The sequence below is a fragment of the Lissotriton vulgaris genome, chromosome 10 (genome assembly GCF_964263255.1).
Source record: "Lissotriton vulgaris chromosome 10, aLisVul1.2, whole genome shotgun sequence".
NCBI classification, from domain to species: Eukaryota; Metazoa; Chordata; class Amphibia; order Caudata; family Salamandridae; genus Lissotriton; species Lissotriton vulgaris.
Window position 1 is genome coordinate 842,741,323 of NC_141698.1, and position 24,837 is coordinate 842,766,159.

Below are 24,837 nucleotides of genomic sequence, written 5' to 3' on the forward strand. Positions count from 1 at the left end.
ATGGATTACAGCAGAATCTGGAATAGCCTGTTCGTACAGAGTGACCACGTATGTTGCATAAGGTATATATACATGTATCAGAATTTAGCGAGAACCTTGGAGTGTAGCAGACTGTATGCACCATTTATATAATTGTCTTTTTGTTGTTTCAGGTCCGAATTCCCTGCTGCTCCTTCCCTTTCCTTTCTCTCGCCTGATCCCTCGAACACCCCGCATATTCTGCTGGGGTGTTGGTGATATCAGGAAGTGGACCATTACTCGTCGCATCTGGATTCCGCAAAGCAAAACCTGACAGCAAGGGCTTGTTAGGTCCAGTGCTGATGCAAAGGCAAATGAGGCCCAGCAAAGAGGAGCACCCCTGACCATTGAGCAGATGGTCCAGGCCTATCTGGATGGCCCAATAGAGGTCTATATTGATCAAAATCCATTGGCGTATTGGTATGGGAAATTGCGCCACTGGCCAGTGATCAGCAGGCTGGCGATAAATTATCTGGCTTGCAAGTGTCTCTTCTGAGCATGTATTCAGTGCTGCTGGTGCCATTGTAACAGTGAAAAGGACCAGTCTCTCGCCCAAAAACCTGGAGGGGTTAACCATGATCAAAATGAATCAGCACTTTATACCACCAAATTACAAAATACATGAATCATTGCAGGAAGAGGAGGACAGCGACTTAGGTGATGAAGTAGTGTGTGAGATGATTACCTATTTCTGGTACAACCACCAGAATTTGAGGACCAGCTATACTTCACTCACAACAACTGGGCTTTCAACTTACTTTCTTCCTTATTTACTTTTACTTTTTGTGTGAGTCTCTGTCTTTCTGGTTCGAATCACGATAAATCCACCACCACTGTCTTCTCTGTTTATTGCTATTTCGGAGTTGCAGCTGTGTGCATTTCAGTCCACTCCTCGAATCCTGCTCCATCGTCCTGGCTCACCCTAAATCCATTTCCCTCAAGCTAGATGATTGGATGGAGATTACTGTACAAGAACTGTTGCCTCATCGAGTCCCTCCAAAAGAAGTGGTACATGATGACTATAGCTATCCTCCTTTCCGAGCCAAGAAAGACTGCCCTGATTAGAAGGAACAGGTAATGATGATGATATGCATTGGACGCTGACTCTGGGTGATTGGTGTTTGTGTGTTGTTGTTGTTTGCAGTGCATGAAGTGAAGTCAAAGTGTACTAGTATTTAATCTACACACTAAAAGTGACTTGAGTCATTGTTTCCTTTCTGGTTGTTTAATAACAAAATTGTACTTCTATTCCAGGCAGATCCATTGCATTTTTGAATATGGCATATGGTACACTGCAGACTGAGTTGGACAGCACCATGATTATGACCACATAGTATCTTCACAGTCAGTCAGTTGGATTGGAGAGGATTGATGGAATTACTCAGGGTGTTTCAATTTACGAAGTGGCATAAAAGGTAAACAAGTCAACAACAACCACAGCAGACCTACATGTGTGTTTAGTACTGGTGGAGTTGAGTAGTCACGACTCTATAGTAGTGGTATGACTGCTAGCCATGCATTGATTTACTTAATTACTTTGGAAAATGCTATGTTGCTGTATGTCTGCTCTGTGACTGTCTGTCTGAGTCAAAATCTAAGCTAAGCGGAGGTTGGGTCGGCGCAGAGGGCCTGCTCTGTCCTGTTGCTGTTGTAGGTTCATGCTGGAAACATACAAGAGAGTAGACATGATTTAGCCATGCCGCCTCTGAAAGTGTTTGCACTGCTTTGTAATTTATGCTTTTTTTTCTCCTTGATTTTTCAATATCCCATTTGTTTTCCCATCTACACTTACAGGCCGGCCTTTACCCTGTGCTAAATAGAGAAAAACAACTCACACTCACCTACAAATCTGCATCCGCCAGGCAGTGACACCCAAGATTGACAAACACAGCATCCATGGACAGGAGGACCAAGAGAAATGCAGAGATGCAACTCCCCAATTTGACCAGGATAACATACAGTAACTTTAGTATCGTCATCTTTTAAATTATGTGATTCATTTTTTTCTCTTCAATCATTATAACTGTGTGTTGTTGTTATTGAACTTATTGTTGCTCTTTGCTTATAATTGATCACTACAACAATTTTTTTTATTTTCTTTGCTAGCATTAAAAGGAAGCCAGGTACAACAGAACATAAAATGTATGTAATTTTGGTCTCTATGACAGGCAAGGCAAATTGTATAATAATAATTTGTAATATACTGCTGCCCTGTACGGTCTACTAGTCTAGTTAGGAAGCACTTATCATTAACCATCAAGATGTCATCATGCATGCATTTCTTTTTTCTCCCTTAACAGATTTCTGAATATGATGGTCGTCTGCCAAGATTGTGCGTTGTTGTTGTCCATGTGTAGTGTTTGTCTTTGTCAAACCTTTCCCTCACATACCCCTTCCCAACCATTCATCAAAACCTAAGCCTCTTTCCTCGGGCTGTGTGATTTATATTGAGGTGTGACTAAATTAAATGTATACCAATAATTGCTGGGGCGGATGTGGTGAGCGCAACACTAACTCAATTTGAAGGCAGGGCGAGGATCTTCTTTTACTTGCCCACCCATGCTCAGTATATTTGCAAGTCAATTTATTTTCCAAAGGAACATAATCTATCATAATTATTTGCAGGCATTGATTGGATTCATCCTCCTCCTCTTTATAGCACTAAAGGTTACACGTGTATCGAGTGACTTGAGTCAACAGCAGTTTGTAACTTGTTGTAATAGGCTATCCTAGCCACCATTATGTTTTATTTTACTTTAGCATTGCTAAATAATCTGCATTATTATGATTGTTTGGCAGTCTTCTTATGTACTGTTACTGTACTGTGCTTTGTTCTACTACTCCTTCCAGAGTCTTTCTCAGGCGACTGACTGTCTCATTTTCTTTTTTTGCAAATGCTACTGCCAGTATCTACTACTACCACCTCAAACATGGCATCTTGGGAAACCAAACCATTATCACCATGCAGCCATTGCTGTGCCTAAGTTTAAACACCAATCATAGGTAAGAGTAGTTTGGTAGAGGCATAATTAATAATGGAAATTATTTGATTCATTAATTCACACACCCATACCCTTGAGTTCAGTTGCAGACTGCATAGAATAGGAGGAGAGACTGACAGTATTAGTAGGACAAGTCACTCAGTGAGGGTACCGCATCTATCTGTTTGTGTGTTAAAACATTGGCAGATTATTTAAATCAAAAACTGTCTGCGCCCCTGCAGAAGCAAAGGAAGGAAACTGTGTGACGTAAAAGAATAATCCAGCACAAAACATTTACATCGTATGTAAAGATTAAGTATTATTTTATCCCCTAACAAAATAAACTAAATCCCACCCACCTGACCCACCCCTCTCCCTAACCCCAACCAATGTCCAAAAAGGTAAAGAAGATAGAGTCCAACCAATGTCCGGTGATTTGTCCATAATAATAAACCCCAACACCTAATTCCCACCCACCATAAAAAAGGAATAAAAAAGGGGCAATCCAATGGGATCTCTTATCGGCGGGCTCGCTTCTCCAGACCTTTAGCCGCTCTTCTAGGCGTGCCACTCTGAGGAGCATGCGGTGCTTCAATGCTCTACAATTGCATCCACAGGGGGGCAGCAGTGTTGTATGAAGTGCGGCAGCAGGCGGCTGCCAGACCGTAGCATCTGGCTGGGGCCCGGGGCATTGGAGGAGGCTGCAGCTGCTGCCGCTTCCTCCTCCTCCGCCAGAGCCACGTGCCACCAATATTCAGTGCAGATGGCCTCCAGCTTCCGGCGCTGGGCCATGGCTGCCAACTCCTTCCTGTCCGGTTTCGATTTTGGTTGGGAAGAAGTAGCTATATAAAGAAGACTATTGTAACAATACATTCTCTTAACAAAACAGTAAGACAAATTAGTTCTACACATGGTAGCACAGTAGCACTAGCAAGCACACGACATAACATTTGTGGTATGTATCTATCCTCCCACTTCCTTGGCCTCTAATATTTGTGGGAGTTTTAGGCATTATACTAGCACAATGGACTCGAGTACACAGTACACCAGTCTTCTTCTCTCATGTTAAGCGAAATAACTTAACCTTGTTGTAGCCGGCATGCCAGCTCAGTCAGCTTGCACCCAAGACAAACATACTTGTGACACAGACTTACGTTAGTTTTATTTACTACTGTCTGCAGGTGGGGAAGCTGACTTCACAATCATCTTATTTTTCTATTACGATTGGCACATCAAGGGCAACTGCTCAATTTCACTTTCACCCTGCCTTGACTACTACAAAAAGGCATATGATATCTGATCCAAATGATCATTGCTTAGATATGGGATGAAAGGATGTACTTTGTTTTGATTGATTGTGTAAACAATAAACATGCAGCCGATAGGCCACCCATGACAGGCTGACACAGTTGAAAATAAAATAACATAGGTAGGGAGTGTTACAATGGGACAAGTGGAAAGGTACAAGGACTAGAGAACTGCACTGTGGGAGTAAACAACTGAGGAAAAAGAGGGACAAAGAGGAAGAATTGACCACTAGCAGGCAAGGATTTTTTAGGACACTGAAACAAACAAATCAAAAGCAGTGGGCTGGTTTAAGCCCTCAAAGAAGTATATACAAGCGGTATCGAATACTCAACCTAAAAATGATATGGTGGAAATAATAACATCTACATTTGACAATTCAATAAAGTCAAAAGATTGGCCTGACATTCTGAGGGATAAAATCTGATTTCCCGTATGTTAGTGGTAATAGACACATATATATATATATTGTATTAGCATGATGTATCTATATGCTTTTCTATGTGAGTATGCATTAAGTCAAACTTATATCTGATTTAGCTAGTAGGTAAGGGTATACACTGTTCGTGTGTTCTGTTTACTTCGAGTAGGCCGAAAACCATACAGATGCCATCTTCCCTGCAATGTTAGACACAAGCAGTAATCACGTGTTACCTTCCATTAGTTGTCAGGCCCCGGCTCAGTTAAATTACTGAAGGCAGCTGAATGCACGCTATTCTTTCTCTGCCCTGGGACCCAAGGTCGCATCTGGTTTCGGGTGCGATAAGCGCATTCCTGAAGGCGCCGTGCCTGCACTCCCGGGCACCGGGACGTCCCTCCTGACCTCCCTAATAATAACCAAGCAGAGTTTCGAACTAATCATGTGTGCCATATATGGTCGTTCCTCGAGGACCAAGAGCCAAGTAGTGTTTTTCCATTTACGGTGACTTGAAGTACCTTACTGAAAGTATATATGTGCTGTTTTGAATGTAAGCCAGCAGTCTTCTCCACGCACCTGGAGGGGTGAGGATGGGAGAGGCTCCTCTATAGAGTATTTTTGCATAATAAACGATTGGACATTCTTCACTGCCGACTGACTGCTTATTTGGTAATTGGAATTGGGGCTATTGGTAAGTGTAGCTCCTTATGTTATTTTTATGGTACGTCAATAGGTTGAAAACATAAAAGGGTAAACGTCTGTAAGCGTACTTAGAATGCAACATAAGTGCAGGAAGTCGACTTAAATACAACTATTAAAGGACACACATTTTGACATTGTATATTAATTTAGAACACAAACTGATCAAAAGAGAACTCAGCATTACCTGATGATTTTGTTTAATAATTCTTCAGCTGTACATGGCATCATGCAAAACCAAAGAGTACGAAAGGCTATTTTTTTCTGGTTGCAGAAAATATAATACACAACTTGTAAACTGTGTTCTCATAAAACGATTAAAAAAACTACTCTTTGATCATTTAAAACAATGAAAAACAATTGACTACACATTAATATTGAACTGCTCGCTCCCCTTCGACTTTTCGTACTGCTAATCAATTGAAGCATTGAATATTCGCCGCCCGCAGATGAAATAACTTAATTGCTAAACAATGCTAGACTATACAACATGTAGTATATTTAAATATGTACATATCCTGAAAATATACAAAACAATACAGGCAACTGAAGTGGTGCAGTGCACTTATTAAAAAAAAAAAGCTGTAAAAGCACACAAGTGTGTACTTCTGGATCCATAATCTGCTCTTTAGTGACCAAAATTAATCGAATCAGACTTACACAATGTAGTGTTATATTTTCTTTTCAGTTACTTTACAGCTGAGTGCCAACCAAAACAGTTTCCCCCATCTTTGGTATTTTACCCCACTAAGAAAGCAATCTTAAAATGTAAAACACCCAGCTGCACTAAGACACGGAGAGGCCTAATCATTTTATGTTGTAAATAAGTAAGTGGGGAACTGGCATGTTTAATGGTCTCACAGTATGTTAAAGTAATTTGGGAACGCTACATAAAAGACTTTTTAAATGTATCTGAAGAGCTAATCAATGCCCTCATTTAGTCACCAGAAACAAATATTATAAGTAAAGGAAAACTGCAATCACTGGTATTTAGTCCTCTAAATTCAAGACCCATTTTCTGTTCGAGATGAATACAAACACACTAATGACAGACAAGGGTAGAAGAACGGTTCCACGTAGCTACTCTGCCACTAAAAAACAATATACATTTGGGGCCTCATTTAAAGATTTGCAGTAAACTAAAAACACTCTGGTTATGAGTAGATGCCACAAACCTACCACACGGCCATGGTTCCTCCACCAGTGATAATCCTGCTGAGGCAGATTTACTCAATATGATTCTGCATTACTGGCAGATTTTTTTAGTACTGCCCACCTCTAAATCCGGCCCTAGGAAGGACCTCAAAGGTATTACAACATGGCGGCTCTACCTCACCACTGCAAATCCTGTAGAAGGCGACTTACTGCATCCGTCAAAAAATAGTACATTTCAGTTTACCTTTCTCTAAATGAGGCCCAAAGTCTTACATACATTTGCAGAATACAATAAATCAGGATATCAGCTGAATTATTAAAAATTATGAATGGGAATGGATTTAGAATAGTTATTGTCTGTGTGAGCCGACCCATCAGCTAACTAAATGACTACCAGACAGTCACACAATATGTATGCAGTAACACAGAGTTTTGAAATCAGACGATTAGCCAATTTCTTCAGCAATCTATCGTGTACCAACCTATAGGCATTTTGAAATAAATCAAATGTCTCAAATTTTTGCATTCATCTGCAAAAACAAACTCGTAGTTGTTTGAAAAAGCTGGAGAGTCAGTGCAAATTGAACACAGCCACCAGTTTGATGAACAGAAGACTGTGGCTAGACTCCTACTATGCGGAAGATACCAAGATAACGAGTAAAGTCCTGGTCAGCAGTGTTAGCAGAGGAGGGAATCGATGGGTATCCAAGTCCTATAGCAATACCGTTCGAGAGAATGCATTTTGCTGGCTGTCTGCGGACTGTGGAAGGCTTGGAGTCGCTGGACTGTAGCTCGGCACCTGTGGCACGTTAGGAGCAGCATTCGGATATGCGCTAATGTCAGAGGATGTAGCCGGAGGAGGGCTGTAAACTGAAGCTTGGTTGGCATAGGTAGGTCCGGGCGCAGAACTGACTCCGGCACCACTGAAAGAAAGAAAAACAACAGCAATTAGTAATCATTTAAACCACGGGCCATTTCACTACAGTACACTTGGTTTCTGTCCACAAAGCATTCAGAGACGGCTGGTTTTAAGGCGTGAGATGGACGTCGCCTGACACCCTGGGGGGGGGGGGGGTAACAAAAGGGTGAGAAAAAACACCAAGCGTAGGCTGCTCGGTGATAAAGATGTGTACATCTGTGCTTTTGTGAGGGGGCGGGAGAGGATAGCCCTTGGCCATGAGCATGTGTTGGCTGGGCAAGGTTTTCCTTGGGCAGCGAAGACACACTGGTGGGTGCTGTGTGTGTTACTGCCAGGAATAGACTTTTACTTTGGGCGCTATTCAAAAGGGCCAGGGAGGGGTCGGAAGACCTCTATTAATCTCAATGGCTGGGGGAAAGGCAGGCTGTTTGAGACAATGTAGGAGTGGGTGTGTCAGTGACCTCTGCCTTTTCCACTGAGACCCAGCAACTCCTGTTGAGTTGGGATCTGGGGGAGTCTGCCAGCTACCTTCAAGGTTGAGCTACAGTGTGGGTTAATAGTTGGTGCCACTGCATTCCAGTCACCAGGGGCAGGGAGAATAAGTAGGTGAGTAAATTTTGGGTGAAGTTTTCTTCCAGGATTCATTTGGAATTTGGGTGCGTTTATATTATGTGCATTTTGGTGTTTCTTATCTTGCTAATAACTCACAGAAGCAGGTCTTGTTCATGAGTGTAGACAGCCTCCGACCTGCCGCACACAAAAGGCATGCCTGGCAGGCGGCCCCTCGGTTAGGCCTCTCAAAGCACCTAATGTGCATTTAAATTATTGTGCTCTGAGGTTGACAGTGGAGCTAAGTGAACAGTGGGCCCCGAGGTGTACAAACCCTTCTCGCTGTCGGAGTATAATAATGTATAAAAGTAAATATACTTGAGTTGATAAACTGACAGACGCTCCGGGCCCCCACAGACCTAGCTGGCCTAATATGGGACAAACTAGCCATTGTGTGGGGTCTGACCACATTCCCATTGCCAAACATCCCCACTGCGCGGAACCCCAACTTCTCTCCCACTCTCCCCCAGGGACTGGGTGAAGGGTGAATGGAGAATTCTTAAAGACTTATTCCAGGACAGATGATCAAACCCTTTGACCGGTAGAAAACGGAATTCAGTCTCCCTGACTCCACGAGCTACCAATACTTTCAGTTCCAGCACTGGGCTCTCCGCCCTCCCAATGCTCTGGCAGCTATCCGCTCACTCACCCCTTTTGAAACCCTAGTTTGCAGCTTCGAAGGAACCTGAGGCCTGAAGTCAAAGACGTATGATGTCCGCCATCAATCACGTCTCCTTCCCCGCCACCCCTATCAGATGAAATGAACCCCAGACAACACTCCTGACATTACCTAGAAACAGTAGGAACTGCTGTGAAGGGAGATTCCACGAATACATAGAAGCATCCCTCAGCAGGAGGCATCCTACAAGGTACTGCTTCAGTGGTACTACACTCCAGTCTGCCTACACTCTATATATCCCACAGCCTCCGTCTCCTGCTGGCAATGTGGGGCACAGGTGGGTGACTTTCATCATATATGGTGGGTATGCTCCTCTCTCATCTTTTGGAAGGAGATTTAAAGCCACATAAAGGATCTTATAGGTAATCCCATCCCGGCAGACTAACTTACAATCATCCTAAGGTTGTGTCCTACATCGTTAGAAGCAATGACTCAGGTGGACTTGTATCTCATATGCCACATGACTGGCGCGTCTTGGTTTACACAGCTTTGCCACAAACACATAAATTGTCTTTTACAGATAAAAAGTTATTGTGCCTATGTACGCCTCTCACTCAATACATGTCCCGTTTGGGATTGTTATGCTTCCACCCCCCCAGACTTCACGCCCTTTAGATATTATAAAAATAAAATAATACAAAAATTTGACTCACTGGAGTAAGGACGCTCGGTCCCCTTCACCCCATCTGATGGCCTCTAACAAGGAGTTCACAGAATTAAGAGCCCCCCACTGCCTATCACGCGCCCTAGGAACACTTGGTTTGAGACCGCTCGACCCTCTATGGCCTCTCGAGCCCACCCCCTCAGTTCAATTGTTTTGCTTTCCGGTTAGGCATACAACGGCACAGGAAGCAAGGCACTATGCCCCTCTCCTGGGATGTTATCGCCTTATATTTGGGAGTGCAGGCTCTTTCATACCCTCTCGTCTGTATTTCAATATATTTACTGCAACAACAACAACAAAATTCTGTAAGTGCTGCCAATGTAATGTGTATGCTAATTGGTGCTTTTACTCTCTACATTGCAAATGTCCTGTAACACTGAAAATTCCAATAAACAGAGTTGAGTAAAAAAAAGAAAAAAAAGGTGAGAACCAAGCTAAGGTCCCACTATGGCATGAGAAAGGAAGAGGCAAGTGTTGTAAGCTCTTCAAAAACGCATTACACCTGGTGATTTATAGGAGGGCTGGTCCAGCAACCGCAAAAAGGCAAAAAACAGAACATCAGATAACTTAGCCTGAAGGGTATCAAGCCCCAAAGTTGTTCCAACTTTAGGTGTATAATTGAAGCGGGACGCCTGGCTGCCAAGACGACATCAACCACGTTCAAAGTAAGGTCAAAGGTGTTCAGCTGTCACTGCTGAATCTCTATACGTGATGGAGCAGACTGCAAAGGCCCCGGTGAAGAATTCGGCCCTGTTGCTGACACAGCATGTATTCCCAGAGAGGCAGGCTTATCGGGGGACAGATGCTGAAGCACAGGAGCTCTGGATACCTTACTCTACGTGCCCAATCCGGCCACTAGGGATGAATTGGCCTAGTCAGTCCAGATCTTCAGAATTTGGGGCAGAAGAGATACCAGCGAGAAGGCATACAGGAGTCTCATGGTGCACTCTAGACAAATGGGTCTCCTAGTGAAAAACACCACAGAAACTGCAACATTCAGATATGCTGAAGTTGTGTGTTCTAATCGCTGATGAATATATTGAGGCAAGGTTCTTCCCACTGCAGAAGAGCCTTTCACCACATCTATGGTGCGGAGCTGGAGGTCAAAAACATTGGCAACAGTAAGCACGACAACTGCGTAAGAAGCACTCTCCCCAGTGGCTTGGCCAAGAGGTGAGAACATTCTCAACGCAGGGGAAGTGTCTGGGCCACTGGCTTCCTGGAGATTGTCATACAAATTTTCTTTGAGGTATGGTTGTCCTTTATCAACCATTTGAAATTGTCATCCGAATCTGTACCCAAAAGAGAAATCAACGCATATGTCCTTCGTTGTGGAGGTGGCAAGTCAAGTCGATAAAAGTCGAGGGTTGGCTAAGTTTAGGTCATAACTATGCTGAGCTGGAGTTGAAGAGCACAAAGGGCACAATGTCCTACATCGTACAGGTTTCGAGAACCGGTGTGGGGAGGAGCGCCAGAGTTGGTGCAGGAGTCTGAAGAGGCCTGGTGGTAGATTCAGAGACTTCAACTGGTGATAAGGGATAACTAGCTGGTGCTATGCCAGATTGAGGGCCTCTCTGCTCCTTAGGGCCCATAGGAGCACAAGAGGAGTCAGTAAGGCTCCGAAGAGACAAAGCATTGTCTTGAGGAGCTCTTTGATCTGCTTTGGTTCACAGAAGGCCCAAGAAAGTCATGTTGTGCTGGGAAAAATGTCGGATGGGTCTTAAGGGCTACAAACTTCAGAAATGAGACAGACCGAGAGGCATGGCTGACTCCTTTGCACTTTCTCAGTAGAATGTGAGGGGCAAGATGGGGCAGAGTCTTGCTATGATTTCTTATGTTTTTTTCATCGATTCCCTAAAGATTTGGAGCACAACAAAGAATCATCTCGGGAATGAAATATACGCCTTCTGGACTGAGAACAGGACAACTCTCCGACTTAGACTGATCTTGTTGCAGTATCTTCCAGTGCTTGGCGACAGAGTTTTACCTTGCGGTCCTGTATGGCCTTTGGGTTTAACAACATGACTTCCCACCTCAACAGGTATTTTCATTTTTGTCTGTGATAAGGGCACCGTAGGGATCGTACGCACAGCAAAAATAACAGACCTACCACAGTAACTTGGGCCAGACAGATGGCTGCAAAATATACATAATGCCTGCAGTACCCTTTCCAACATACATAGCCACCTGTTGAAGATGAAAGCATCAACAGACTCCTCCAACAGCACCAAGAGGCAAAGTAATTGGTGAATGTTTCCATATACAAAAAGTGCCCAACATGTTACATGCAAAAAAGCTAATTGATTGGCTACTTCTTTAACGTTAGCAGTTTGTTTGCAAAAAGTTCTGATTTTTGCAAAATAAATCATCTAAAATAGCTCTATCTAAACAGTAATTCTCCCCTCTGTGTGTTCAATATAATTATAATATAATGATAATGATACTGATATTATGCTACACTAAACCATTGTGATACATTTCCAGTAAATGGTAATGTTGCTGAGAAGCAACAATTGATAACCGCCTTGATGAGTTTATTCAGGTGTAGTAAACATGGTACATAATATTTACAACATGAAGACAGAACATTTGGCTGGGTGAAGTAAAACAGAAATAAATAGTCAGATGCACGAGTGGTGTCTTTTAAATTAATGTCTAACTTAATTACTTGTAGGAAGGCTGGACTTGCTGAGTTGGCAGTGAAGTGTTGACAGGTGGAGGACCAGCACCTTGACTGAGAGAGGGATTTTGCTCTGGGGTTACAGTGTAGTTCTGGATATGTCCCATCTGTCCATTTCCCGTAACTAGATATGTACCACTTGGAAGTTGTCCTGGGTAAACCTAGTAAAAGATACACAAGAAGGTTAGCTTACAAACAGGAACAGTTTGAAAGCATTATTTGCAAAACCCTAGACTTGTCACGTCCTTCATAGCACTATCACATTTGAATACAGACATGCAAACCAACACATTTGCTCTATATGATAGGAAACATGAAAGCAATGTTTCCAAAACTGGTTTGGAAAAAACCTTTCAAGTAAGTGAAGCCAATCATACAATTAAGGAGGAAATGTATTCAGTAAATGATTGCCTAGCTGTTTTGTTAACTTTGCAGACAGAATATGTCGGATTCAAATGCACTCTATACTTGCGCCATAAAGTGGTTGGCCAGAAAAGTGCAATTTATTTAAGATTTCTTTATTGTGAGCATCAACATTAAGTGTCTGCCATGAGGCTTTCTCTATGACATCAACCAGTGGTTTGCAATAGCCCAGTGTCAGTGTCATTTTAACATCTTGCGTATTCTTAAGTGTGCATGAGGCAAAGATTTTGTAATGTCCACTATTTGTAAAGCGAGAACAATTACCCGAAGGTGTCAAGGCGCTAGGGGCCGTCGGGAAGATTAGGCGAGCTTTTGCCCAGAGTCACATGGTGCTGGGCAGACCCCTACCACCGGAGCCGGGGATCGAACCGTGATCCCCAGCGTCCAGGGTCAGTCGCCCTGGCCCCTGGACCACACCTTTGTAATGCTCTACCTCATGGAAGGTAGGGCAGGTCACCTGTAATTCGAAAACATTGTCACGGTGCAAAACAATTATTACAATAAGTAACTTTTTATTTGCATGGATGATGCTAGAGTCACATGCTTAAAACAAACAGTATTTGTGTAGAAGGCAGATTCAAGATTGCAGCAAAGAAAAATAGGTTATTTAATTCTTCCATAGATTGTTTTGCAAATGTGTCAAACTCCAATCTGGTGCTGTACAATAATCAGTACAGAAACATTTGAAACACAAGCATTGCTCCTTGATTCCTGAAAGAGTGATTTCTAAGTTTCTCAAGTAGCATATGACATGTTCTTGCAGATTGTCTGAATCCAATGATCCATGGATAGGCCAACAAGTTGGTAACTGGGATAAACACATTTTCCCCACAAGATAGAAAGAATAATGTTATCCTTCTGCGCTCCTTCCACATATTCAGAGAATACATGGCCACTTTGCAGACATTCAAGCTGTCAAGACTGTCTAAAGGCTTTTGAAAAAACTGGCAATTTAATACTTTCATTTACAAAGTCCACCCACAAAGTCACCCACCTTAAAGACAACCATTTCCTCGACACCACGGAATCTAGGTTCAGGCCCAACACTACGCAACGCAGATCAGTCAAAAGCCTGGGGGTAGTTATCGACGACGAGCTTTCCTTAAAAGCTCAGGTCAATTCCGTTGTGTCCACCTGCTTCTTTCAATTACGGAAAATAAAGAAGATCAGTCGGTTGCTCACTCGACCTGCTCTGACGCAGGTTGTAAGAGCATTGGTGTTGTCTCACTTAGACTACGCCAATGCCATCTATCTTGGTCTACCTGTCACCCTCAGCAAACGTCTACAGCTGGCACAAAACCAGGCAGCGAGACTGATTTATCACCACCCCCGATGGCAGTCCGCCAGACCGCTTCTGAGGCAGCTCCATTGGCTTCCGATTCAACACCGCGTTAGTTTCAAATCGGCCTGTATGATTTTCAAATCCCTTCACAACTCTGGCCCACAGTTCATCCAAAAACTTCTTCTTAGGTACACCCCCTCCCGCAACCTTCGCTCTGCCTCCCAAATCTTCCTGACTGTCCCTCGCTACAAGCTGTTGCGTAAAGGAGGCCGTAGGTTTGCCACCCTCGCTCCCAAGCTATGGAACTCTCTCCCCCTGGAGCTTCGCTCATGCACTGCCCTTCTTCCATTTAGGAAGCTCTTAAAAACATGGCTGTTCACCCAGGTTGCGGCCTAGTGCTAATGGCCTCTTGTAAGTTAGTTCCCCTGCTGGTCAGCGCCATGAAACCTTTGGGTGTGCGAGCGCTTTATAAAACTTTGATAAGATAAGATACTACCATTATTGCAGACATTCAGCAGATCATAGACAGAGGTGACATCGAGGCTTTCATCTTGCTGTGCTTTTTTTTCCGCAGCCTTCGACACCATCCCTTAGCCCCATAATTATCCAACAAAATCGGCATCCAAGGACATCCACTTCACTGGATTTGGTCCTTCCGGACATTGCGAGCCCAGTCAAACAGCCTGGCCCCCTTCACCTTGGAGGACATCAACCTCATCTACAGGACTCCACAAACATTCTCAATCAGCCGCATTCTGTTCCATGCTTACATGACCCTACTTGCCAACATCATCTGTGCCAATGGAATCAATGTCATATCATACACTGATGACACCCAGCTCATCTGACAATAAACCAAAAACCCCGAACAATTTCTCCACCTGCATGATGGACGAAATCAACTGCATCAAGCTCAGCATCAACAAGACAGAAGTAGTAATCCTTGGTAAAGACACTTCCTGACTTCATCTGGTGGTCTGCAGAACTCGGACCTACAACCCTTCCAGCAACAAAGAGCATCAGAATAGTAGTCAAAGACCAACACACCAAGCAAAAATCGATTACCGGTCGACCAGGCAAAACAGTGGAAAAAACACTGTTGAACCTGCGCCTGCAAGATACAGGGGGCAACGGAGGCAAAGGGCTGACTTCTGCCCAGCAAGTACCGGTATGGAACAAGAAAAAGCATACTAGATATGCTGGAGTTAAAAGGAATCCGATGACACCGCCAGAAGAGGAACTAGACCTAGGGTTTGAGAGATCCACCAGATGTAATGTGTAGCCTGTAAGCAAAACCCAGAGATGGCAACCGGTATGACAGATAGCGCATACCGGCCCAGTACGTAGAATAGCGGAAGAAGCACTGTTCAAGCTGCATCAGCTAGACACATGTGACAACATTGGCAGGCAACCAATCCATGGCCAGAAGGCCGGTAGTAAAATAGAAGACACGCCAAGACATAGGCGGTCTGTTACAAATGGCGAAAGGGGCAATGGCACACAGCCTAGCGTCAAAGTAGGAGAGGCACTATTGAAGCATACTGGAAGGCACCTAAGCACATCGTGTGGACGTTGGAACCACACGAAAAAAGGAAAGGCCTTTTGCAGGGCAGCGTGAGCAGCTCAGATGCGCACAACATCAAGAGGGCAATGGTACAAAAGGGGGACCAGGCAGCCGGGCACCACACATAGGTGGTGGCACAAGCAGACCGAGCAAGTGACCACAGATGCCGCATGAAGGAAAGAGCCCTCATGCATCCTCCGTGCAAGACAGAGCAGATTCAGAAGAGAAAGAAGAAACTAGATGAGGGTCAATGTAAGTGACCCGGACCACTAGTAGCAAGTATTCCGAAGAAATACGCCCCATGAAAGATCACAGTATGATCCAAGCAGAAGTGTGAAAACACCTGTGCTGGGCAGCAGGGAATGTGGTGAAAACCGCTGTAGGAAAAGTGGTGAGAAAAGAGGCCACATACAGCAGAGATATAAATGCTAAGCTAGTACCTTGGAGGACGAGCCCAATAAGGGCTGCGTGCTCAAGTTTGATAGCACTAAGCATTGCCGCACAGCAGCGAAGGTGTGAGCCGTAAAAGCAAGGACAGAAGCACTATAGACAAGCGGGGCCAAAGTTTACCCGAAGTGCGATAGAGCAATGCCAACAATAGGATCGCAGGAGAAAAGACAGGGAAGGACTCCTCGAAAGATGTCCGCGAGGAATACTCCATAGGAGCGTACTAAGGCAGTCGCCTAGCACCAGCCTATATCCCACATAGGGTAAGTGTCAACCTCTGATAAGGGGATCCTCTTGGGCAAAACACACAGTCAGAGACTGAACAGAAGAATAAACCAGTCATTCGGCTGAAATCTAACAAAGCAGAGAAGGCTGAACAGCCGAGGACAGCAACCGGGGAACCTACTATACACGTTTGTGATCGAGGTGAGGTAAAATAAGGCAGAGAACTGTGCAAAAGTTATGGCATTCTGGACAAGAGCCGGGAGACTGTTGCTGAATTCGAGTGGGGATCAAAAAGGTCCACACCATTAAACAGTAGATCTCTGAGGACATCCCAAACATTATCCGGGAATCAACTGTCGCGCAGCCTTGCATGGCGGCGCAAAGCCACAGATCGAGAAAGAGCTCATCCCATAGAGTCAGTGGCATCAAGGGAAATACGGAGAGAAAACTGCGCCATTACCCTGCCATCATGCAGAAGTCGAAGCAACTGTGACCGTGGCTCCTCTGGAACAGAAGGGAGAAGGTTCTCGACCAAGTTCCAAAGGGTCATGGATTCACAGGCGAACACACACGCAGTATTCAATGCTCGGATACCCGCACTGGTAGAGGCAAAATGTTGGCGAGCACACGCGTCCAGCCACCTAGACGCCGTAGTGGGAGGTAATAATGGCAAGGCGGATGAAGATTGCAAGTTAAAGGCCGCCTGAACAACAAGTCCCTGAACCGTAGGGTGAGTGGACAGGCAGAGTGGATCAACCGGAGCAGGACGGTACCTACGAGCAATAGCCCGATGAACAGGGTTACCAGAAGAGGGCCTTGCCCATGTGCCACGCAAAATATCAAATAAAGAGCCGCCAAGTGGCAGCAAAGGCTCCACCTCAATAGGCTCCATATGGAGCAGATCCACTAAAGGATCAGACAGCACGGGGGCCACAGGAGGCTGAAAACTAAGAATAGCAGCCACCCTGTGAATGGCACGTGTGTAAGCAGCACCAGATTCAGTTGCCATCCGGTTAGGCGATAATAAGCCTTTAGTAGGAGACGGTTGAGACTAAGCCGTCCACTGGACAACAAAAGTGGAGGAGCCGGAGACTGATCCGAAGGCCAGGCAACACAAGGCACTTACACCATGGGATCCCGATCCGGGGAATCCAGAGAAGCATCAACCTCTTGACAAGGAGGCGGTGTTGCCAGCACCAGCGTCGATCAACACCGCATGAAGGTCGCAGTAAAACATATCAGGTCTGGTACCTCTCACTGGCGTGCAGGTGCTTCATCCACGAGCTCGTCAGCTCAATGACTCACAGGAGTACTTTAAATAGACAACAGGATGTGGGAGCTCACCGCTGACCTCTCAGGCAAGGCTTGCCCCTCGCATTCTGGGAAATGCAGTCTCTGGACGCCCAGTTGGAGTCGTCTAGATGTTGACAACCTCCAGAGAGCACTCGACCTGGACGCCATCCAACATCGATCCCACTGCAAAATGTGCACGTTTGGGCAAGCCGGGTATTGAGCCAAGCGTCAGGGCAGAAAGCCGCTCAGGGCTATGTGAAGACTGACTGGGTAGGCTGGACAGGCGACTGGGAGGACCCACTTTTCCGTGTCCCGTCGGCATCATATCGTCTCCGGAACCAGAGTTGATGCCAGCACCAAGGAAGAATCTGCTGGCGAGGACCCGACATGAGTGCCCTCCACCTGTTTGGGACCTGAAGGAGCTCCAGGGAGAGGTGGGGACCCAAAGTACGACTGGAGTTTAATAGAGTAAGGCTCCATTTGGGCACCCGCAACTCCAACCCCCGGAAAGGGAGGGTATGGAGGAAGCGACTGCCAGGCGCCTTTACCTGGCATATAGCGAAAGGAGCGGGCGCCAGCAGTACGCGAATGGGAGGAAGACCTCTGTGCTTGCCGCTTGTGCTTGCGCTTACCTGCCCTCGAACGACATTCGCGGGAACGACCTCCGGACTGAGCCCAATCCAGAGGGGGAGAGCTGTGACGCGAAGGTGCTGGACCAGACAGCCGTGCGGCCAGCAGTTTCATACAGTGCTCTCTGAGGTACTGGGGCTTCATCCTCTGACAGGCGTTGCACTATTTGGAGTCGTGGAGCATGCCGAGGCACCATATACAGTTGAGATGCGGGTCAGTGTCAGACATCTGATGCACACAGGTTTCACAAGCCTTAAAGGCTCAAAGGCATTGCACACTGCTCCGGCGACACCAAAGGTGTTGAAAAGGCCCAAAAACCCAGGCCAAGGAACTGCTGGTTTCCAGGTTCCGCGTTGGGATACTGAAAAGGAGAAAACGGACGTCAGTGCGCCAGGAAGAGTATATATGCTGACGTCACGTCCGTGGGCGACATCAGGGCTGTGCCGTGCGGCACAGCCTCCGACGCGCAGAGGTGCTGCTGCAGAAAGTTTTCCAGATCCAGTCTGACGCCTGGGGATATTCTAAGTTAAGGAATCTGCGGCTAGACGACTATCAGATCTACCAGACACCTCCACTCATCCAGACTCCTAAGCGCACATACACCTACCAAGCTGCATATGCAGAACCACATCTGGTAGTCATGCCTTCTCCTATCTAGCTCATAAAGCCTGACACGACCTGCCACTGCACATCAGAGTTGCTTCCTCAGTTCTTGAACACTGCATGAAGCTGAAAACCTGGCTCTTCGAATATCCCGTCCTGCTCACCAGCTAAGCGACCTTCGGATGTTGACACGGCCATCTAGCCCTGAGGAATCGCGAAGGCGATGAAACACGTGTCGGCTGGCTGTAATCTTCATTAAAGACTCCAAGATTTAATCATCTTGTGGAACTTTTTTCACTTCTGTCAATTGGTGTTCTGGAATGTGCTTGTATATTGTCATTGTACAAAACGTCTTTACTTTACAGAGTGCTACGGCAAACCGTTTATCTGATAGGAGTAGTTTCTTTACTCATAGGAGTGGTTTGGGTTTGTCCACTCGCCGTATAGCACCTAAGAAATTCTTGTTGTTTGAAAATTCATGCGTATGAACAGGCAGTGCACCCGTTTACTGATTCAAAAACCTTCGTCCCTCTAATCTAATTGCAGAACCACATCTGGTAGTCATGCCTTCTCCTATCTAGCTCATAAAGCCTGACACGACCTGCCACTGCACATCAGAGTTGCTTCCTCAGTTCTTGAACACTGCATGAAGCTGAAAACCTGGCTCTTCGAATATCCCGTCCTGCTCACCCTAAGAGAGTTTAGACTCTCACCTGCCCAATGCCAGGATACCCTCCTAGGTGAACCCCAACAATAACCATAAAACAACCAGACTACACCATAAAATACCCATAACATAACCATTGGGAAATTACAACTGACATGAATAAATGTTGCTTACAAGATAAACGGTCACCGCAAATCACTTTCTGATGGAAGACTGATATTCTCACCAGAACTAAATGACACTGCTTTTAACAGGTCTATTAAGGCTTCCACTAAAGTGCTTACTTGTTATGACTTTAAATGTGTTTTCTTGATATTAATGGTAAAAAAGCACTTTTGAAATTTCTGAAATGAATGTGCTCTGACCAGCCAATCGTCTAGCTATAGATATACATGTATACATTCTTGTATGATCTGAGCAGCAGCCATAGTGAGCATCCTTGAGGAGGATTTTTACCAAAGGGCTGAATCACAAACTATAAATACCTACCTACTTAGCATTACAGATGTTGTGCTTATTTCAGATTGACAAAGAGTCGAGATCAACTTTTGTATTAAGGTAATCTTCCATGAAAAAAGGTATTATGTTACGCAATGTCAAAAACATTTGTGCTTAATTCCACCCGTTTAAAGATCTGAGAAACAGCAAAGGTGGAAGTCTTTCACACTTTTAGGGAAAAAAAAGATGAATGTGTAAATCTCTGCTTGTCATTCCTTGGTGTCTTTCATGCATATCTTCTGTGGACCCATTTGTTAGCAACAAGCTGTTTTTTTCCAATAGAAGAGTCAAGTTGTCTTTTGGAAGTAGCATGTACTGGATATTTTCTGATTTTCAGAAATTAATACAGTACTATAGAATATTTCCATCATCCATCTGCCTGTATTGATCTTTAACCAGCTGGGTGGAAAGAAGTAAATAGCTCACTACCTTTAATTCGTGTGCTGGGTTCAGAGTGGTGAAGTAGTGAGACAAAATTTCAAGTCAGCAGCACCTCTTTATATTCTACCTCATTCTCCAGCTAATTTTGACTTTCCTTTACGTCCTACAATATATGGTGTAAGATTTGTTTGCCATTAAGATATTGCGAGTATACTGCAAAAGCTGCAGAACGTGTCTCCCTATCGCCAACTCTGCATCTTGTGAGGTATTATTGGGGATTACTGGATGTCTAAAAATGATCAATTTAGTCTTAAGGCATAAGATTAACTGGGCTTTGAATAATGCAAATGATACTTACCAGTATTCATCTGTTCTTGGCATGTAGGGCTGCTGACATTCATATCTGTGCATAGATCGCCGCCTAGTGTTGGGTCCGGATGATTGCACATTGTTGTCCTGGAAGAGTCTTCGAAGTATCACGAGATAGGTGGCTCCTCCCCTGGACTACAGTGCGCATGGGCATCAACTCCATCCCCAGATTGTTTTTAGCCATTGTGGCCGAGATGGAGTGAATAATGTGAATGATGACCATGCCATGAAATGATATGTAAACCCTGCAGCTGCTAAAGGCGCCGGGTAAGAGGGCGGGCGATATGAATGTCAGCAGCCCTACATGCCAAGAACAGATGCATACTGGTAAGTAGCATTTGCAGTTCGAGGCATGTGGGCTGCTGAATTCATATCTGTGCATAGAATACATAGCAGTCCCTCCATTAGTGGCGGCCGCCCGTGCCAGCTGCAGCAGTTTGGAAAAGTGTCTTGAGTACTCGCTTACTCTCCCCTGAGGCGGAAAGCCAGGGGTCCTACTTGCTATCCCTTTTCTGAAGCGCGCTGATACTGCACAGACTTTTTAAGAATTGTATATATTTTAATTGATGCAATTTTAAGCTGGTGTAATAATAGTTCGCTCGAGTGCAAGATTAATTTAGCACCGAGGCGTGCTTCACTCACCCCCTCATCCCGGCGTGGCCGATTGCGGGCTGACGATGCGGGACAGGGGCGCCATCTTGGAGGGAGGAAGGGTTGGCGGTCCAGTGGCAGGACGCCTCCCACCCTCCTCGGCAGGATATAAAATAATGGGGTCATTCCGTCCGCGCAGCGGGCGGGCGCAGCGGGCGCGCCGGCGGCGCGCCGAAGGCGCGCCAAAGGCGTGCCCGTCTGCGCCCGTCCGCGCCAGACACGGGCCTAGGGCCACACCCCCTGGTCAGAACGCCCACGCAAGCCTCATCTCATACCCGCGCTCGGCATTGACCGATCTACGCCCGCAAATCTCGGAAAATTGTACAAGGTACAGCCCTGACTCCCTGCTATCTAAAACTGTATTGCACTGTAAACATTGTCAAATGTCTACTCCCCTATTAAATAAAAGAGCAGGTAGCGAAAACGTGAACCAAACAAACCAAATGTTCACGATAGCCCTTATTAACGTGCGCTCATTACCCAAACACAGGCAAGAGGTAGCCGATGTACTCACCGATAGGAACATAGACATAATGTTCCTGACGGAGACTTGGCTGGATAAAGCCTCTGACCCAGACCTCGTAATAGCCGTTCCACATGGATACAAATGCTACAGACTAGATAGAACTGGCAAAAGAGGTGGTGGGGTTGCAATAATTGCCCGTGACCTTTTTAAAATTCGCACCACTGCCATACCCTCAAAGGCATGTGAGGCGCTTCAATTCGATATTTATCTCTCCCCCTCATACAATTTCAAAGGTATATTACTTTATAGAAGACCAGAAACCCGGGCAGACTTCCTGACAGAAATACTCACCATCCTAGAAACTTCAGGCACTGACAACTCGATAACTCTGCTAGGTGACTTTAATTTCCATTTGGAACGTGGCGAAGACAAGGACACCATATCATTGCAATCTGAAATGGAGGTCTTTGGTCTATCTCAGCTGGTGAAAGGACCCACTCATAATGCAGGCCATACCTTAGATGGTATTTTCACTAACTTGGAAAATATATCAGTGTCTGATGTCTTGCCTATGGCTTGGTCCGATCATTATTTGGTTTTGGCAACCATTCAAATCAACAAAACCACAACCGCCTCTATATCTCCCTCACGAGAATTGTTCAAGGTCTGGAAAGACATCAGTATCCCATGCTTTAAGGAGGCGCTACTGAACTCCACTCCCAAATGGGCAACTGATCCAGATACCGTTATTGAACAATATCACACATGCGTAGGCCAGGCGGCTAACAAACTGGTACCTGAAAAAAGAATGTCCAGAAACAGAAGTTCCCCCTCAGCCCCTTGGTATACTGAAGAGCTTAAAAAATTGAAACAGCAATGCAGAAATAAAGAAAGAATCTGGAGGAAAAAGTATGATAACGAGGACAAGATAGTGTACAAGGAACTCTTAACTCAATATAAACTTCTAATTATAGAGACTAAAAAGAAGTTTTATACTGAGCAAATCGAAAGCGCAAAAAACTCGAACAAAAAGCTTTTCGAAATAACTAAACATCTCGCGGGATGTGCCCCAGACCTCAATCCTCCTTGCTCACAAGAGTTCTGCGATTCATTAGCAGCATTCTTCTTCACCAAAGTAAATGACATATTCTCAGCATTTAACCAAGGCGAAGATCAATGGATCAGGAAAACAAATACCCCTCCTCCAAGTAATACTCTTTCTTGCTTCGCAGAGGTAACAGACGACAATATTCAGGACATTGTGAAAACAATTAAATCCGGATCAGCTCTGGATCCCTGCCCTTTAAACACTCTTCGGTCATTAATAGACGCCGTAATCCCAGCTATTACTCAAATGACCAATCTCATGTTCCGCACAGGAATCTTCCCTAACCAGTTGAAAAAAACCTTACTCAAACCACTTCTGAAGAAACCAGGCTTGGATAAAGCAGAACTTAAAAATTATAGGCCTATAGCGAACCTACCCTTTATCGCCAAGGTAATTGAAAAAGCCATGAACATTCAACTTGCGGGATTCATCGAGCAACACCATCTGCTCGATGAAACAATTTGGTTTCCGTAAGTTTCATGGAACGGAAACAGCCCTCATTAAGGCAGCGGATGACATCCGATTAATCAGAGACCAAGGTGGAACTGCATTATTGGTGCTCTTAGATTTATCAGCTGCCTTCGACACGGTTGACCATAAGATCTTAGTCAACCGTGTCGAAAAGATGGGCGTGCAAGGCCTAGCAAAAGACTTAATAGCGTCTTTTCTAGCAGAGAGATCCCAGGCAGTCATACTGGGCCAATATGAATCTTCTGAACTATCACTGCCATGTGGGGTACCTCAAGGTTCATCCCTTAGTCCGACACTATTTAATATCTATGTGTCGGACCTCGCTAACACCATCAAAGCGCACGGGATGAACCTTACCTCATATGCGGATGATACTCAGCTGATATTGGCTGTCAGAAATGATGGGGAAACAGTGGCGGAAAATTTCAAGACAGGTATGCTGGCCATTGGAAAATGGATGTCAGCAAACTGCTTGAAATTAAATTCCGACAAAACCGAGGTGGTCACCTTTGGCCACCTCAGCCCTAGTTGGTCCCCCACTTGGTGGCCATCATCTTTCGGAGCTGTACCTGAACCAGTTACAAAAGTGAGAAACTTGGGTGTCATCTTCGATGATAACCTAAATTTCATGGCTCACGCCAATCAGACGGCCTCCAATGCCTTCTACAAGCTACGATTGGTAAGGAAGATTCTTCCTTTTCTTCCTACCAATGTGGGAAAGACATTGGTTAGCGCAATGGTCCTATCAGCGTTGGATTACTGCAATGGCTTGTTTGCAAATGCCCAAGTTAAGACAATTAAGAAACTGCAAACAATCCAAAACGCAGCAGCCAGACTTCTCCTCAACATTCCCAAATTCAAACCAATATCCGAATCCTTGAGGAGTCTCCACTGGCTACCTGTTAGGAACCGAATCAAATTTAAGACGTTATGTATCGTCTACAAGGCACTACACCATCAAGCGCCTCAATTCCTGTGCGACCATCTCGTCCCGTACATTCCTACCCGAATGTTACGATCTGCAGGACAGAATGACCTGGTAGTGCCACGGACTAGATTGGTCAATTGGGGAGACAGACGTTTTTTAGCTGCCGCCCCAAGATTATGGAATACGCTCCCACAAACCATAAGATCAAGCCCAAATCTATTGTCCTTCAGGAAGAAATTGAAAACCTGGCTATTCAACCTCTGAAAAACTGCAAAGTTCATATATGAGGCTAAAACAGTACAGTGCCGAGACGCCTGCGGGCAATTGTTCGCGCTTAATAAATGCCAAAAATAAATAAAATAATAAATAAAATAAATAAACAGCCTGCCCTACAGCTGCCTGCTGTTTGGAGTGCACGTCTACACAGTAATGTTTAGTAAATGTATGTGTGGTAGACCATGTGGCTGCTCTACATATGTCCTCTAAGGGAATGTTTCCAAGGAAGGCCATAGAGGCCCCCAACTTTCTGGTGGAGTGGGCTCTCGGTGGAATTGTAAGAGTGCGTTTAGCTTTCGCATAACAGATTTGAATACATTTCACGATCCACCTAGCAATACCAGCCTTGGAAATAGCGTTACCCTTGTGGTGTGACGCAAAAGCAACGAAAAGCTGCTTAGTCTTTCTAAAATCCTTGGTCCTATCAA

The 24,837-nt window shown here is 45.0% G+C and overlaps 1 protein-coding gene across 2 annotated transcripts in view; it reads right to left on the reverse strand.

Moving 5' to 3' along the window:
* Positions 1-5,604: 5,604 nt before the first annotated feature.
* Positions 5,605-24,837, reverse strand: part of STAM (signal transducing adaptor molecule) — a 252,063-nt gene continuing 232,830 nt past the window's right edge. For both annotated transcript variants that reach the window (XM_086941774.1, XM_086941775.1), the window contains 2 exons: positions 12,116-12,288; positions 5,605-7,499 (listed from right to left, as the gene is read on the reverse strand). In XM_086941774.1, the coding sequence (XP_086797900.1) occupies positions 7,289-7,499; positions 12,116-12,288 (384 nt within the window). In that variant the 3' untranslated portion in view covers positions 5,605-7,288. The remainder of the gene's footprint in view (positions 7,500-12,115; positions 12,289-24,837) is intronic.